Genomic DNA, 15261 nt, shown 5'->3' with positions numbered 1-15261 from the left:
CAAACTATACGTGATTAGTTTCACACCGTTGCGTACTGGCCTTGTATAGTTTGGAAAGACGCGGCGGGGCCACGCGGGTGAAACCGCGAAGCGCAGCTTATAGGTATTGTATAATTTTAGTCAGTCTGATAGAGATAGAAAACTTGTTGGGATAGGTGTCTGAGCGACGCAAAATTCAAAATCTTTTGGTAACAGTTTCATTATAATAAAAAATAATAATATAAAATAGTTTAATAAGATGAAGGATATGATATGAAATACTTATTTCAAGTAGGTACTTCGTATAAAGTCATATACCTAGTCAATTAAACAGGTGAAACAATGATATCAAAATAACACCAAACTGCTATGTATTTCAAAACATTTGACCTACTATTAACTATACAACATTTTCTCTCAAAAACCATCCATCATCAAGCTTGTTTAGAGCCATACAAGCCATTCAGACATAATTAATTCAACGAAACATCTTTGAATTAAAACGACTAAAGCACTCAACGATCAATAGCATCACTTGTATCTGTTAATTTACCTTTGTTGAACCAATAGACAATAGAAACTAGTTTTCTTAATGAATATTTCAATTTGGAGCAAGGCTAGTGTGAAGAAATGGTGAAAATAAAATTGCAGCGTAACGACACACTTATTTATTTTGAAAGTTTTAACAAGAATGATCCACGTTTAACAATGGCCAGCTAATATATAGGCTTATCCCCTCCGCGTGGCTGGCTGGTAGGCATGGCGGTGGCATGGCGGCTGGCAGGAGGGGATGTCAACATGGCGGCTTGGCTTGACGGCGGTGACAGGCGACGTCACGTCCGTTACCACAGAACACATATTACTGTCCGTTACACTCGGCCATCCTGAAACAGTTGTTCCCACAGGAACAACAAAAATAATTAGCTCTCTAATAAATCAATAAGATCTTCGGTTTCCATTTGCTCATCCGAACTGCTAGCACTATCAGAAACTGTAACAATACTTTTATAGGGCCTCAACGAATCTGCAGCTACTAACCCACTAAAACTCTATATACTTCTAATTTGGTATCTATCATTGCCCAATACTTTTGTTACGACATAAGGACCGGAATGCAAGTCGTCAAGTTTAGTGTTAACTTTGGATGCTGAACAAGTAGGTGCTTGACGCGTTAGCAATAAATCACCCTTCTTATATATGTGAGCGGATTTTCGTTTCCTATCGAAGTTACGTTTCATTCTAGCGCTCGCTTTTAGTATCCTGACATTGCACCATATAAAACCAATCCGCTACTTCGAGACGATTCACGTTCATAGTGTCTACTGGATGTCTACTTAACGCATCTACATGTTTCATTCGTTCCCCCGGCCTATACTCTACGCTTATTATCTTGTAAAGAAAGCCACCACCTTGCGATACGTGGTATAACGTCACGTTTTGTAAGCGTAGCGCGGACTGCTGTACAATCAGTAACAATCTTAACCTTTTTTTTCTACTACACATATACGCGAAAACGACGCAAGGATTCTACAACGGCAAGAGTTTCAAGTTCATAACTATGATACATGCTTTCCTCTTTACTTGTCACCCTACTAAAATATAAAACGGGTCGCAACGTACCATCAATCTGCTATTCCTAATTTACACACAAAGCACAGGATCGTACAAAGCTAACACAGGCTCGGAACACAAACACTTTTTTAATTGTTCGAAACTATTGTTTTGATCACTACTCCATATCCACGAAGCTTTCTTTTTAGTTAAATCGGTTAAAGGGCGGGCAATGATAGCAAAATTGTAAATAAACTTACGAAAATAACTACACAACCCGATAATTATTGACGCACACTATGAACATTGGTCGGTGTTGGAAAACGAGACAACTTTGAATCGCCCGGTTGAATACCCTTAGCCGATATTTTATGACCTAAATACGTTATTTCATTTTGCAAGAACGAAAACTTACTCATGTTTAATTTTAAATTTTCTACTACAAGTTTGACAAGTACCGCTTGCAAAATGTCTAAGCCTGACATAACGTCATTCGAGGGTAAGAGTAAATCGTCCAGAAATGCCAAAATTTCACGTTTACCATGTTTGTTTTTATCATTTATAGTAGAGCCATTTTACTGATAAACCATTCTAAACATAATAAACAATTTCTGAATTGAAGAACTGACGTCGCTATAATTTTGTGTCAATAAACCTTCTTTCTTTTTAAATACCAGAGACGTTACTCTAAAAATCGAAATCTGACATCTAGAATCGAATGCATTGATTACTTGTGAATAAAAATCATCATAAATTAATAAATTCGATTGACAAATGTTTCAAATCCGTATAGATTAATTCACTTTAATCGATGTTTTAAAGCAGGTTAACCTCTCTTTGAAGATAAAATTGATAGACGTCAAATGTTGCCTATTAAATTGGCTCGACTATAACATTATTATTTTCAGTTCTACCTACAGATTCAACTATTTTATTTATCAACCGCATAAAAACGGATGGCGCGTTTCGCTAAACCGAATGGAATACGAGTGTACTCGAAATGACCCTGAGGTGTTATGGAATGCAGTTGTGTGTATCTTCATTACTAACACGTAATTATTGATGATGGCCTTGAACCATATCTAAACTCGTAAAATATTTGTGGCCCGCTAATTTCGAAACCTGATCGTCTATGTTTGGCAATGGAAATCTATCTTTTACGGTAATAGCATTTAAGGCACGGTTATCAACACACATCCTACTGTCACCGTTTTTCTTTTTGACTAAAATGACCGGAGATGCATAACTAGATTCAGACTCTTTGATAATCTCGGCATCTAATAAATCACTTTAGACTGAACTACTGCTTGTTCGCTATGCGATAATCGATAAGGCTGGCGGTAAATAGGCTGATCACTAGTAAGCTTTATTATTAGCATTATAATTGGCAAATCTATGGCAAGCAAGGGTAAGTACCTGGCTATTTGGCTGTAGTGGAGACTCCTGGCAGCTTTCAGCCCTGGTTAGGACCTCTCCCGGCGGCCACACGATAACCTCGCAGCCCATGTTGATGACTTTGATGTACCCGTCTTCACCAGTGAGCAGGGTGGATGGAAGAGAGTAGGCCACTCCCTGCAGCTCATGATGCCGAGGCGGTGTAACCGCATCGTTGCCGACCTTATTTCCGAGAACCCGCACTTGAATGATGGAAGAGCCAGGTGGAAGTCTCTCTTCGTTGACTGTGACGACTTTAAAGCGATCATGGTCTTTGATAGCCTCAATATCGCAAATGGGATCTTGAGTACGATTAAATTTGATTATGCCTTTGCTAACTGTCAATGTCATACCTTCGCTGTTGATGACAGGCTGACCGATTAAAAGATTAACATCGGCCATTTTGATGCTAGACAAGTAGGCGTGGCATTTCATGGTTATACCGTCAATTTCTAATTGAAATTCGACTTCTCCACGACTCGTTGAGAGTCCACCGGAGAATCCTTTTAAAATGACACTCGTCGGTTTGACATCCAATGACAATGCGTTCGATACTTGATCGTTTAAAACGTTGACTTGACTGCCGGTATCAATGTATGCTTTCACGTGGATGCCATTGACTTTAACGACCTTTTTGTATATTTCATTATAAGGGCGTAGTACATTTACTTCTTTTATGTTGACGGTTGAGATAGATCTTCTATTTTCCGTGGCAATTGTAGAACAACGTGCAGCAATGTGTCCCTTATTTCCACATTTATAACATGTACGTGTGTCAGGTAGGGAGCAATCACGCAGTAAATGACCAGTTTTCTTGCATCTCGGACACGGGTCTGTTTCGACATTGGGTGGCATTGACTTTTTATCCAGGTGAGATGGCCTACTCACCAAATTTCTATGAAACCTTGTGTCGATAGGTAAAGTACGGTAGTCGTCAAGTGCACATAAAAATCCTTCGTAAAGCTCTCCTGGCGTGTGGCATTGGAAGGCTCGAGCGTTAGGTTGTAGCGATAGTGGCAGACCACGAATGATACAGGAAACGCTGGCGCTATCGGATAACTTGCACCGGAAGCACATGGCGATTTTATCTTGATAGTATTTTGTCATCGTCTCTGTAGGTTGCTTCTTCCTTTGTAGTAATTCTTCAAGCATATTTCCATAATCGCGATATCGAGGAAATGCTCGCAATAGCATATCCTTCCATTGTTCCCACGTGTAATCGTAGTTCTCTAGACGATTATACCACTTCTTTGCTTGACCTCGCAGCTTATCTTGTAGGTAAAATGATTTAGTTGTATCGTCCCATCCATTTATTTCCCCAATTTGGTCAATTTTACGAATCCATGCTTGTACCGTGCATTCCTCACTATCAGGGTCAAATTCCGGGATTAAAGATGCAGCACGATGGACTTTTGACTTATTTGGAGCTTGGGGGTCATCTTCCAGGTTGCGTAAAGCCTTTACTACTTCTTTTTCCAGCAAATTCTTGAGCAGCTTCCGTGCAGGCGGTGAAGAAGTACCCTCATCTTCCTCCGACATTGATTCGTCAGGAGGTCGACAAACTTGTGGTCGATGTCGTTTCATCCCGCTTCTGATTTGTGAAGAAATGGTGAAAATAAAATTGCAGCGTAACGACACACTTATTTATTTTGAAAGTTTTAACAAGAATGATCCACGTTTAACAATGGCCAGCTAATATATAGGCTTATCCCCTCCGCGTGGCTGGCTGGTAGGCATGGCGGTGGCATGGCGGCTGGCAGGAGGGGATGTCAACATGGCGGCTTGGCTTGACGGCGGTGACAGGCGACGTCACGTCCGTTACCACAGAACACATATTACTGTCCGTTACACTAGATAAAAATTTTAATTGACATTTTCGACTTGCACGTGTACGAATTTTATTGGTCAAGGAAAACATCTTAATGGAGCGTCACAAGGGGATGAATTTAATATTCGTGTATTATATTATTACGCATTTCCAAAATATATTAGAATCTTAAGTATAAACACTTACAATATTACATATTATAACAAAAATAAAACATGCGCCGGCGAAAAATCTGTCAAGTTTGACAGCTGTCAAAGACAATTTCTTAATAACGCACAGATTACAGGACAAATATTCAGGACAATTTTCACACACGGCACGATCTGATCCCATACCATACTAAGCTTTCGCTTGTGTTATGGAAACCAGATGGCTAGATAAACATACATGTATAATTTTAAATAAATACTTAAATATAGATTATAAAATTACAAATGACAGATACAATATTCTGGCATCGGTTACAATGAATTTGGTGATAAATGGGAATATAGATTTTGTAATTGTTTCGCAAAATAAAACAATTTAACACAATGACTATCTAATAGAAAAAAATAGATAAACAGTTTCATTACGTTATTATAAAAATAATGAACAATGAACATCGATCATAATCGCGAGAAAGAAATCTCATTACTTAAGAGGGTTTTACTTAGTAATTAATAATTATGTTGATATATAAAAGAAATTGTGCATAAAATGGTTGTTTTTCTTTTATGATAAAATACGTTTACGATGTTGCGTGGATAATAGATTTCTTGTATTCTTTGAAGATAGGATTGTTATGGCGGTTGTAATAATATATGGCGTCGTAAAATCGTTCCATATAAATGAATTAGTGTAAGAAATTGGGTTATTGTATGTGTATATAAATATGCTATCGAGTTTTTCTTTGTTTGGTTCTATTTATTCAAATGTGTAGTAAAAGTATGTTGTTTACGACTGCAGCAAAATTGATATGGTGAGTATATTTTTATAATAATATTTTCATGATTAATATCGACACATAGGTACCTAATATGCTCACACAGAACACAACTTGTTTTACAAAATATTGAACGTACAATATTTTGTAAAAAAAACGTTCAATATCAATCAATTATTATTTATTGGACTACTGCCTACTGGTAAACCTTTTAAATTGAATATTTCATGTAATAGCTGTTGTTTTATATAAGTGTACTCTGAAGATAAGATGTTACGTGTTATAATTGTTTTTTTCAGCTAAAAGTAAAAGACAGTTCAACACTTTTGTCAGCTAGCATTAAAGTACAGTTAGTTTCTGAGTGATATAGAGCCAAACAAACCGTCTTTTTGTTTGAAACATTTGCTAAAATAACACCCTTTGTAATTAATCTCCCGAGCCTAGCTTACGATTTGTGGTTTCGGGTAGTTGACTCCATAATGTACCAAATTCTCAGTTGGATGTTCAGAGTGACAGGAATAATTATGGAGGAATTAATAAATCATTATCAATTTAGTTTGTTAAGTATGTCGGTTTGTTCGTACGTAGTGGGAGATCAAAGGTTTGTGTATAATCGAAATAATGTATAGACAATTTATTATTATTATGGTAGTTTGTAAAATGCGTAAGTGTAGAAAATGTTATTTATTTTTTAACTATTTAATACAACTACTTAGTACTGTACAAAATATGTAAAACAGTATAGTGTATTGGCGACCTTATAACTTAGTTTTAGTAGTTATATCTTCCAGGCAACCAGGGAAGAAGGTAATCAAGCTCAATGAAGTTTAAAAAGTTGTGCTGACGGAATTCGAAGCAGCGTCCTTCACAAAGCATAAGCAACGAGTTGATTCGCAAGCCATAGCCAAAATAAATGAGAAACAAAACATAATATAGTTTATGTATAAAAAGAGTGGAATACTTTCGGAGTATAATCACAACTTTCTTCTTTATACGCAAATAAATCAACGTAATCATGAACATCAGATATATTTATTATTATTCTTCAACTTGCTCTTTTCTTATGAGAAAATTGGATATATTCATTATCAAATGAATATTGATATGGTTGATCATGACAATGTAATATTGAAGTGGTTTTAAAGAGCAACAACGGACTTTCTTGCCGATTCTTCTCCGTAGAATATACTTCTGAAATCGGTGGTAAATGGTAAAATTATGTTATGAAGATTTAAAAGTGCTTCTAGAAGAAGCCTTATTGAATTAATAGATGCTTGAGTTGAGGGTTTAGTTAACAAAATATGTTATACGAGATCTCTCTAATGAAACGAAGGCATAAGAAGTAAAGCAGCAAAGGTATAATTTTCATAAAACTTTATAGATCAATTGGACAGCCAATTTATAGAATGCTAAACAAATAATGTTCAGTGAGCATTGGCCATAGTTAAAGATGTTTATTGCTTAATAAATACAGCAAAATAAACAATTTACTAGAGGCTATTAAACATTATAATTGCCAAGTCGTTCCCAATTACGTTTAATTGTTTACAAATTTAACGATCAGCGAATTTTCCTGTTCCCCTTGATTCTTGGTACTTCTGAAGTACGGGGAATAAATATAAAAATGTGCCTGAGATCATTAAACTAATAATAAGTTATATATAAATATAGCCAGAGAAAATTAAGCCAAAAAGGGACTATTAGCGGAAATAATTCGTGAAGTTCTGAAAATCGCCAGTTATTCCTTGACATCTACTTATATTAAGAGGAGGAGGTATATTTGCACGTGTGTTATTAAATAAAACTCAATTCTTTATTTCATAACAGTACAAAATAACATCAAATAAAAAATAAACGTGCAGAAAATTCTTCATAACTCTATTTAATTTTTCAACCAAGTCCATTACTAGCCAACTACATAATCTATCCCTTCATGTACCCGTCAATCCTTTACCAAAACGCGAGTTAGAAAATCCAATTTGGTTACGTAGAAACGTGGAAAACAAAGTAGGTTAAAAATAGGGAAACTTTAAAATGAATGAGCTGCTACTTCGCAAGTTTCAACCCCACTTGCAAATAAAGGATCTCAGCTGGAATACTCCAGCATTTTTGTATTTGAAAATGTATGCATGTGCAAGGAATGGCTATTTTATTCCATGAGAAAATCTAACAGTTCGAGGAATATTTCGGGTGTCGCGTTGAAGAAGATTGTACCGTGTTGTCTTTATGCCACATTCAAAATTCGTTTTACAAATGTTAGTATTTTTGCATATTGTTTTAAATGTCGTTTCTTTTTATTTCTTGTTGTCACCTTGCCTTGTAATAATATTTCAATTGTTGTTTCTTAGTTGATAAAATACTTCAAATGTTATTTTGCATCGAACCTGTGGTTTCTATTGAAATAGATATCCTTGCCTTTGACCAACTACAATGAAAGGAAATAGGAATCAAACAATATACAACATATCTTAATATGTATATATAAATCTCGTGTCACAATGTTTGTCTTCAATGGACTCCTAAACCACTTATAAAATAAATAAAATAAAAAGCCTTATATTTCCAGAAAAAAGAAACTTAAATAACATTTGTTTTTGTTTTTACTAAACTTAACCTATATTTGCCTTGTTTATATTAATTTAAATATATTTGTAGTTTTTAGTGTTTTGTTCAGTAACTATTTTGGTTCGTTTTCCAGAACCCCTCCTCGGGTGAAGGCCTCCTCCAACGTTTTCCATTTTTCCCTATTCAGGGCTTTATGTATCCAGTCGTGGCCAGCCGTCCTGACAATCTCGTCCTGCCATCTCGTAAGCGGCCTTCCTCTGCAGCGCTTGCCCAGAGGGCCGGTCCATGACGTTACTCTCCTTGTCCATCTCTGGTCCTGAAGTCGCGCTACATGTCCCGCCCACTTCCATTTGAGTTTTAGAGACTGGTTTAGTGCGTCAGTAGCTTTTGTTGTTTGTCTGATTTTAGTATGTCTTATTTTTTGTATTTTTCTTATGTTGAGCATACTGCGCTCCATGCCTCGTTGACATGTAGATATTTTCTGTCTTATACTGTTTGTAAATTTCCAGGTTTGACAGGCGTACGTTAAACATGGTAGGAGGCAAGACGTCATGACCTTAGATTTAATTTGTATCGCCATATTGCTTTTGAATATTTCTTTCTACCTACCTAAACCACTTAACCGATTATAATAAAATTCGCACACCATGTGCAGTTCGATCCAACTTGAGAGATATGATAGTTTAAACATGTAGGTACCTACCACGGGCGAAGCCGGGGCGGACCGCTAGTTTTACTATAAATGTTTATAGAACTGCATCCTCATGACTTGTTTTTGACAACAAATCTTCCTTATTATATTTTTGCAATAATATTTCTAAAATAGGTCTAAAATAGAGCTATGGTTACATCCCACTCTTACAATAAACCAAAAGTTTCAATTTAACTTACATTATACTTATTAAATTCTAATCTAATCACACTTTATGACACTGAAACCTACGATTCGATTATTACAAATATTACAACGCAGTTCATAATTAAATTTCCACTACAAAGATAACCCTTCAATATGAAAATGAACGCAAAACAGAGCAAACTATTAACTAGAGTACAACTAGGAATGGCTGGCAAGTCAGGCAGGTCAAGAATAAATTAGTCAACTGCGGTCAAAGCGCAAAACTCGAAATAGTGGGTCGTAAAGCAAACTTTGAACCTCAGTAATAGAGGTATCTGTGGTTTATAACTTTAAAATTACTTCAGAATAATTTACTCTTTATTTATTATTTATTATCATAATAAATGCAAATTATAATAATAGAAACTTGAATTTTGGATCCAAAAAGGAAAAAGCCTGAGGTCAAAGAATGGTTCAATTTAATCAAAGGAAATAAAAATATATAATCAACGAGGAAAATAAATCAACTATACTAATATTATAAAGCTGAAGAGTTTGTTTGTTTGCACGCGCTAATCTCAAGAACTACTGGTCCGATTTGAAAAATTCTTTCGGTGTTGGATAGCCCATTTATCGAGGAAGGCTATAGGCTATAAATCATCACACTAAGACAAACGGAAGCGGAGCCACGCGGGTGTAACCGCGGATCGCAGGTAGTTAATTATATTTAGATAAGTGTAATTAAATGAAGCAAAATACTGCTTCTAAGCAATTGCTGACAACTTTGAAATCCAGACAGCGCTGAATTTCTCTCCTACACATATAATATTTCAATTGTCTATTCTAAAAACAATTCAAAATAACACATCAGACATCAAATAGAACTAAAAGTTCTAAACTCAAATACTAACTTTTGTTTGCTTTGCCAGTAATGTTAATTAGATACTTCAATAATAAATCACTTTTGAAGTTAAGTATTTCATTTCTAAACAAAAGTTCATGCATCTCTTAATTAAATGTCATAATATAATAATTAATTATCTAGCGAATAGAGTTATATTTCTAATAGGTATAATAAAAGAATCTCTCTTTGTTTCTTTCAATAGATAATGTATATTTTTAACGTGCATATCTAAATAACGTAAAAATGAATCGCTAAATGTGTTGCAAAGCGCAAAACTAGAGAACGGCTGAAACGATTTCGTTAGATTTTAAAATGTAATATGTCCATTACCTACGAGAGTGGTTTTTATTGAGAGAAAACGTAAACATGTACGGGCGAAGCCGAGCGGATCGCTAGTAATAGATATTATTTAAAAAATGTATATCTGTAAAAAAGTTGAATATCTGTAGATTTTACAAAAATCTCTCGAAATATATTTTTATCTAAAATCAATACTACTAAAGCTTATAGATAAGTGTCGTATCCTACTAATATTATAAATGCGAAAGTTTGTGAGGATGTGTGTGTGTTTGTTACTCTTTCACGCAAATACTACTGAACCGATTACAATGAAATTTAGCACACATATAGAGGGTAAGTTGAATTAACAGTTAACACATAGGATAGGTTTTATCCCGAAAATCCCACGGAAACGGGAACTATGCGGGCTTTTCTTCGAAAAGGCGGGCGAAGCCGCGGGCAGAAAGCTAGTCTGTAATATTTCCGTGGTTAATGACCTTTCATCCAACACGATTTTATAGGATTTGAAAGATTTGCGAGGATTTTGAACTGCTAAGCGCTTTGGATATTCACTAATTGCTGAGGTAAGGCTGCGTTTACATTAATAATAAGATTTCCTATATTGAAATATTTCAATAATATATAATAGAAATGAAAAAGTATAATATACTAGCGGTCCGCCCCAACTTCGCCCGTGGTACCTGTTTACGTTTTCTCTACATAAGAACCATCGTCGTACTTCAAGGAATATTATAAAAAAAGTATTATTGAAATCGGTCCAGCCACTCACGCGTGACTAAGAGAAAAAGGGTCATCATAGAAGGATTAAAATAGAAATATGTAAGATGATGAAGCATATTATTGTTATGAATACATTGATACATAAATATATATTAACAAATAAGACAATAATTCATCTACATAATTGGTATACATTATTACAGTGTAGTTGGTAGTTTAACAATAAATATTATTTTCAAAATCCCCATTGTTACAAAGATTTCTTTTTATGTAATAATAAATATATTATATCTAAGTTGTTACTATTAACAAGACATCAGCAGTTTTAAAGTTTAAATATGCAGTAAAAGTAGCTTCATCTGTTTTTCGCTGCCGCTTATCGCCTCGCTCATATCTCGGTTTAACCTTAAAGCGTTTTATTCCTCTCTACATTAGACACAGTAGGTATCTAGATGTGATCTGGGTTAAAAAAGCTAAGGTTTGAAGTCTGGTTGCTTGATCTAATCTAATCGGTATATGAGCGGTCGGAATACCGACTGAATTTGCTGTTATTGTGTGCATAAAAATAATGTAATTGTATTGCGTAATATATTATTATGTATTCTGCTATTGAATTTTTAATCCAATTAAATTATTATATTAATTACGTAGTTTCATTTACTTTCATTTCAGTCTTGTAACAAAACCGTTAAAAAGTCTATAATTCCTAAATATTATCTTCTTATATATAAAAATGAATCGCAAAATGTGTTGGTAAGCGCATAGCTCGAGAACGGCTGAACCGATTTCGATAATTCTTTTTTTATTATATTCCTGGAAGTACGAGGATGGCTCTTATGTAGAGAAAACGTAAACATGTACCACGGGAAAAGCCGGGGCGGACCGCTAGTTTACTATAGTTCTGTAGGCTACCAAATGGAAACCTATACGTCATTGCTGCCACAAATAGCCTCAATATGCATGGCCATTCATCTATCGATTTATATTAATTAATGTCCATTAATTACACCACATTTAGTATTATAAATCATGTACAAACAGTATGGATTGTTGCTCCTTTGTATTTTTTTAAAGTCTATTAAACCGACTTGAAAATGTGGAGGTTCTCTAATCGGATATACTATAAACGTGAAGTCCCTTTTTTATAGAAGCGACTGTCAAATTTTTGTAGGTTCTATTTTTCATTTGAAAGAATTAATTGAATAATAAATTGAACTTTCGATTTTTATATACATAACTAGCTTTCCGTCCGCGGCTTCGCCCGCGTTTTCAAAGAAAACCCGTTGCCGTAGGATTTCCGGGATAAAACCTATCCTATGTCCTTTCTCGGGTATCAAAATATCTCTATACCGAATTTCATGCAAATTGGTTCAGTAGTTAAGGCGTGATTGAGTAACAGACAGACAGACAGAGTTACTTTCGCATTTATAATATTAGTATGGATATATAATAGAGGTATAGTTTTTTCTCAATTAATTTACTACTAGTTGGAGCGACTCTCACGTTCTTGTACAGGCTGTGTTTAATTACTATAATTTATGACATGAATGCACGTGGTTTTACAATCAGCCAATTTGAATGCAAACAAAACAATTTCCTTTAGACAATATGGTCTGCAAATATATGAGTATAGAGGGTTTTCTAAATGTGTGCAATTGTGCATAGGATTTAGTTGATTAGAATAAAAACAATATGTTTCTATTTAAAAGTACATAAGTAGCTATAATATATTAAACGTATTGATTCTTTAAATATAATTCATAAACGTACACTTTATAGGAATAAAAATTGATTAGTATTTTTTTTTAATCATTCCTTAAGGAAAATTAATGCTAATTTTAGTTGAAAATTCGACGTTCAAAAACTAAACGTTTCATTTCAAAGTGAACCTAAATATTTATTTAACTAGCTTTCCGCCCGCGGCTTCGCCCGCTTTGTCTAAAACATAATAAATTATATACTATTACCTTCCTCTTGAATCACTCTATCTATTAAAAAAAACCGCATCAAAATCCATTGCGTAGTTTTAAAGATTTAAACATACATAGGGACAAAGAAAGCGACTATGTTTTATACTATGTAGTGATATACAAGTACTTTGCAATACAAAGAATCATTTAGAGATGAAATAATAATAAAATAGCATTTCTTTTATCACTGCATCGCTATAAAACTTCTATATTTTATTTGTTTACTAAAACACTTATTTATATTCTACAGTGGAAGACACATATTGTTTTAAAGTTTGCGACTGAAAGAGTTTCACTCGTGTAGTCCAAGAAAAATAATGTTGTTGTTTCTGGTCATCTATACTAATATTATAAAGCTGAAGTTTGTTTGTTTGAACGCGCTTATCTCGGGAACTACTGGTCCAATTTGAAAAATTATATCACCATTTGATATGTTCGTGATCCCTGAGTGCTTAGGCTATGTATGTACCACGGGCGAAGCCGGGGCTAGTTGTTTATAGTTTGTCTGCGTGATTCTATCGTCAGTGAACAGATTTAGTTTATTCCGCTAAGATTATTATTTTTCATACAGCACAGATAAGGATATAAATTAATTTATCACAAAGATTTGTATGAAATGCCTTTTTTCAAAATAAAACGTTTATCTCTGCCAAATGTAAGTTTAGATCAGTTTTTAAAATCCATCTACCCTCCCAAAATTATGCTACATTTTTTATAGCAAGACAGTTGATCTATAAAAAAATATATAATTAAACTAGCGGTTCGCCCCGGCTTCGCCAGTGGTACTTATGAAAAATCGATGTTGGCCGATTCTCAGACTTACCCGATATGCACAGAAAATTTCATGAGAATCGGTCCACCCGTTTCGGAGGAGTATGCAGACTAACATTGTGACACGAGAATTTTATATATAAGAAAGATTTACTATCAGAAGCATTTAAGATCAAATTAAATAAGTTACTGAATAGTGTTAATATACCTTTTCCCCTACAAAAATACGCATATTATTTAACAGTTCAGTTCCAAGGTTTATTCCCTTCAATTTCTTCTGTATAACAATACGCAGACGAAGCAAGACGAAACATAAAACTTTATGACAATTCGTCGGATAAACGATGCGTTTACATCCATAGTGCTGGCTGACTCATGGTTATAAGGTACGTGTCACAAAGATGTATGAAGCGATATTAATCCATGCTATGAACGTTAATCCATACTAATATTATAAATGCGAAAGTAACTCTGTCTGTCTGTTATTCAATCACGCCTTAACTACTGAACCAATTTGCATGAAATTTGGTAAAGAGATATTTTGATACCCGAGAAAGGCTTTTTTACTTTTTACCCCGGGACATAGGATAGGTTTTATCCCGGAAATCCCACGGGAACGGGAACTATGCGGGTTTTTCTTTGACTGCGCGGGCGAAGCCGCGGGCGGAAACCTAGTAATTTTATAAAGCTGACGAGTTCGTTTGTTTAAATTTGGAAGTTATTATTATTATAGAATCACGCTAAGGCTAATAGAATCAAAATAACAATGAAAAATGCGAAGAAAGAAGCAGCAAGAAACAGTTAGTTAAAAATATTAATATTACATAAGTGCTTTAATTGTCAGTTTGTTAAATAACATCTATTTCTTTAAAAGGAATTAAGTGTTTGCTTAAATTCAGCCACGATAATGCATCAAACTCAAACATTTATTTATTCAATTAGACTTCTTATTAAAGAACTTTTGAGTCGTCATAACATTTTTTAACATTTACCACCGATTCAGAAAGCACAATTATCAATGTGCTGATCGTGCCTTAAGTTACTTCATCAACCAAAGCATTTGAATGCTTTAAAGCTATAATATCAAATTCAACTGCTTTACTAATCGAACCCAACAACTAAACGAACATAAAACGAAACAAAAAGAAGTAACTTTTCTAATAAGCTACACTTTCATCTAGCAAATTTAGATAAAAGTGTAGCTTATTACTCGCTCACTATGTGCACTGCCTTACCTACTTACTGTATCATAAATATACATTCTTATTCATTGTCTTTCCTTGTGTATGGAACAATCTTGATTAGGGCATATTTTATTAACTCGCTGTGGCTCAGTGGTTGTGATTATATTTGTAAGAATATTACGGGTTCGATTTCATAACAAAAAAGTAATTTATTATGTTTGATAACGCATCACGAACTTTAAAATAGGACACTTATTAGGTTATAATCTACACTATATAAATAATATTATTT

General features: G+C 34.4%; 1 protein-coding gene across 1 annotated transcript; it reads right to left on the bottom strand.

Annotated features, from left to right (window-relative positions):
- Nucleotides 1-632: 632 nt before the first annotated feature.
- On the bottom strand, nucleotides 633-4816 carry LOC149478518 (uncharacterized). Its single transcript, XM_089709322.1, has 2 exons — nucleotides 2947-4816; nucleotides 633-863 (listed from the first exon to the last, which is right to left on the bottom strand). Exons 1-2 carry the CDS (start codon nucleotides 4546-4548, stop codon nucleotides 849-851), a joined length of 1617 nt encoding a protein of 538 aa, XP_089565448.1. The 5' UTR covers nucleotides 4549-4816; the 3' UTR covers nucleotides 633-848.
- Nucleotides 4817-15261: the final 10445 nt, after the last annotated feature.

This window comes from Colias philodice, chromosome 22, assembly GCF_061535455.1.
Source record: "Colias philodice isolate Cphi_HAF_F1 chromosome 22, ilColPhil1 Martin Lab GWU primary, whole genome shotgun sequence".
In the NCBI taxonomy this organism is placed as follows: Eukaryota; Metazoa; Arthropoda; class Insecta; order Lepidoptera; family Pieridae; genus Colias; species Colias philodice.
The sequence above is the reverse complement of the archived record's forward strand: the minus strand, read 5'-3'. Positions and strand labels throughout refer to the sequence as shown.

What these genes read in the sequence shown, in the direction of transcription:
- LOC149478518 (XM_089709322.1), bottom strand. Translation starts at nt 4,548, where the DNA reads ATGAAACGACATCGACCACAAGTTTGTCGACCTCCTGACGAATCAATG.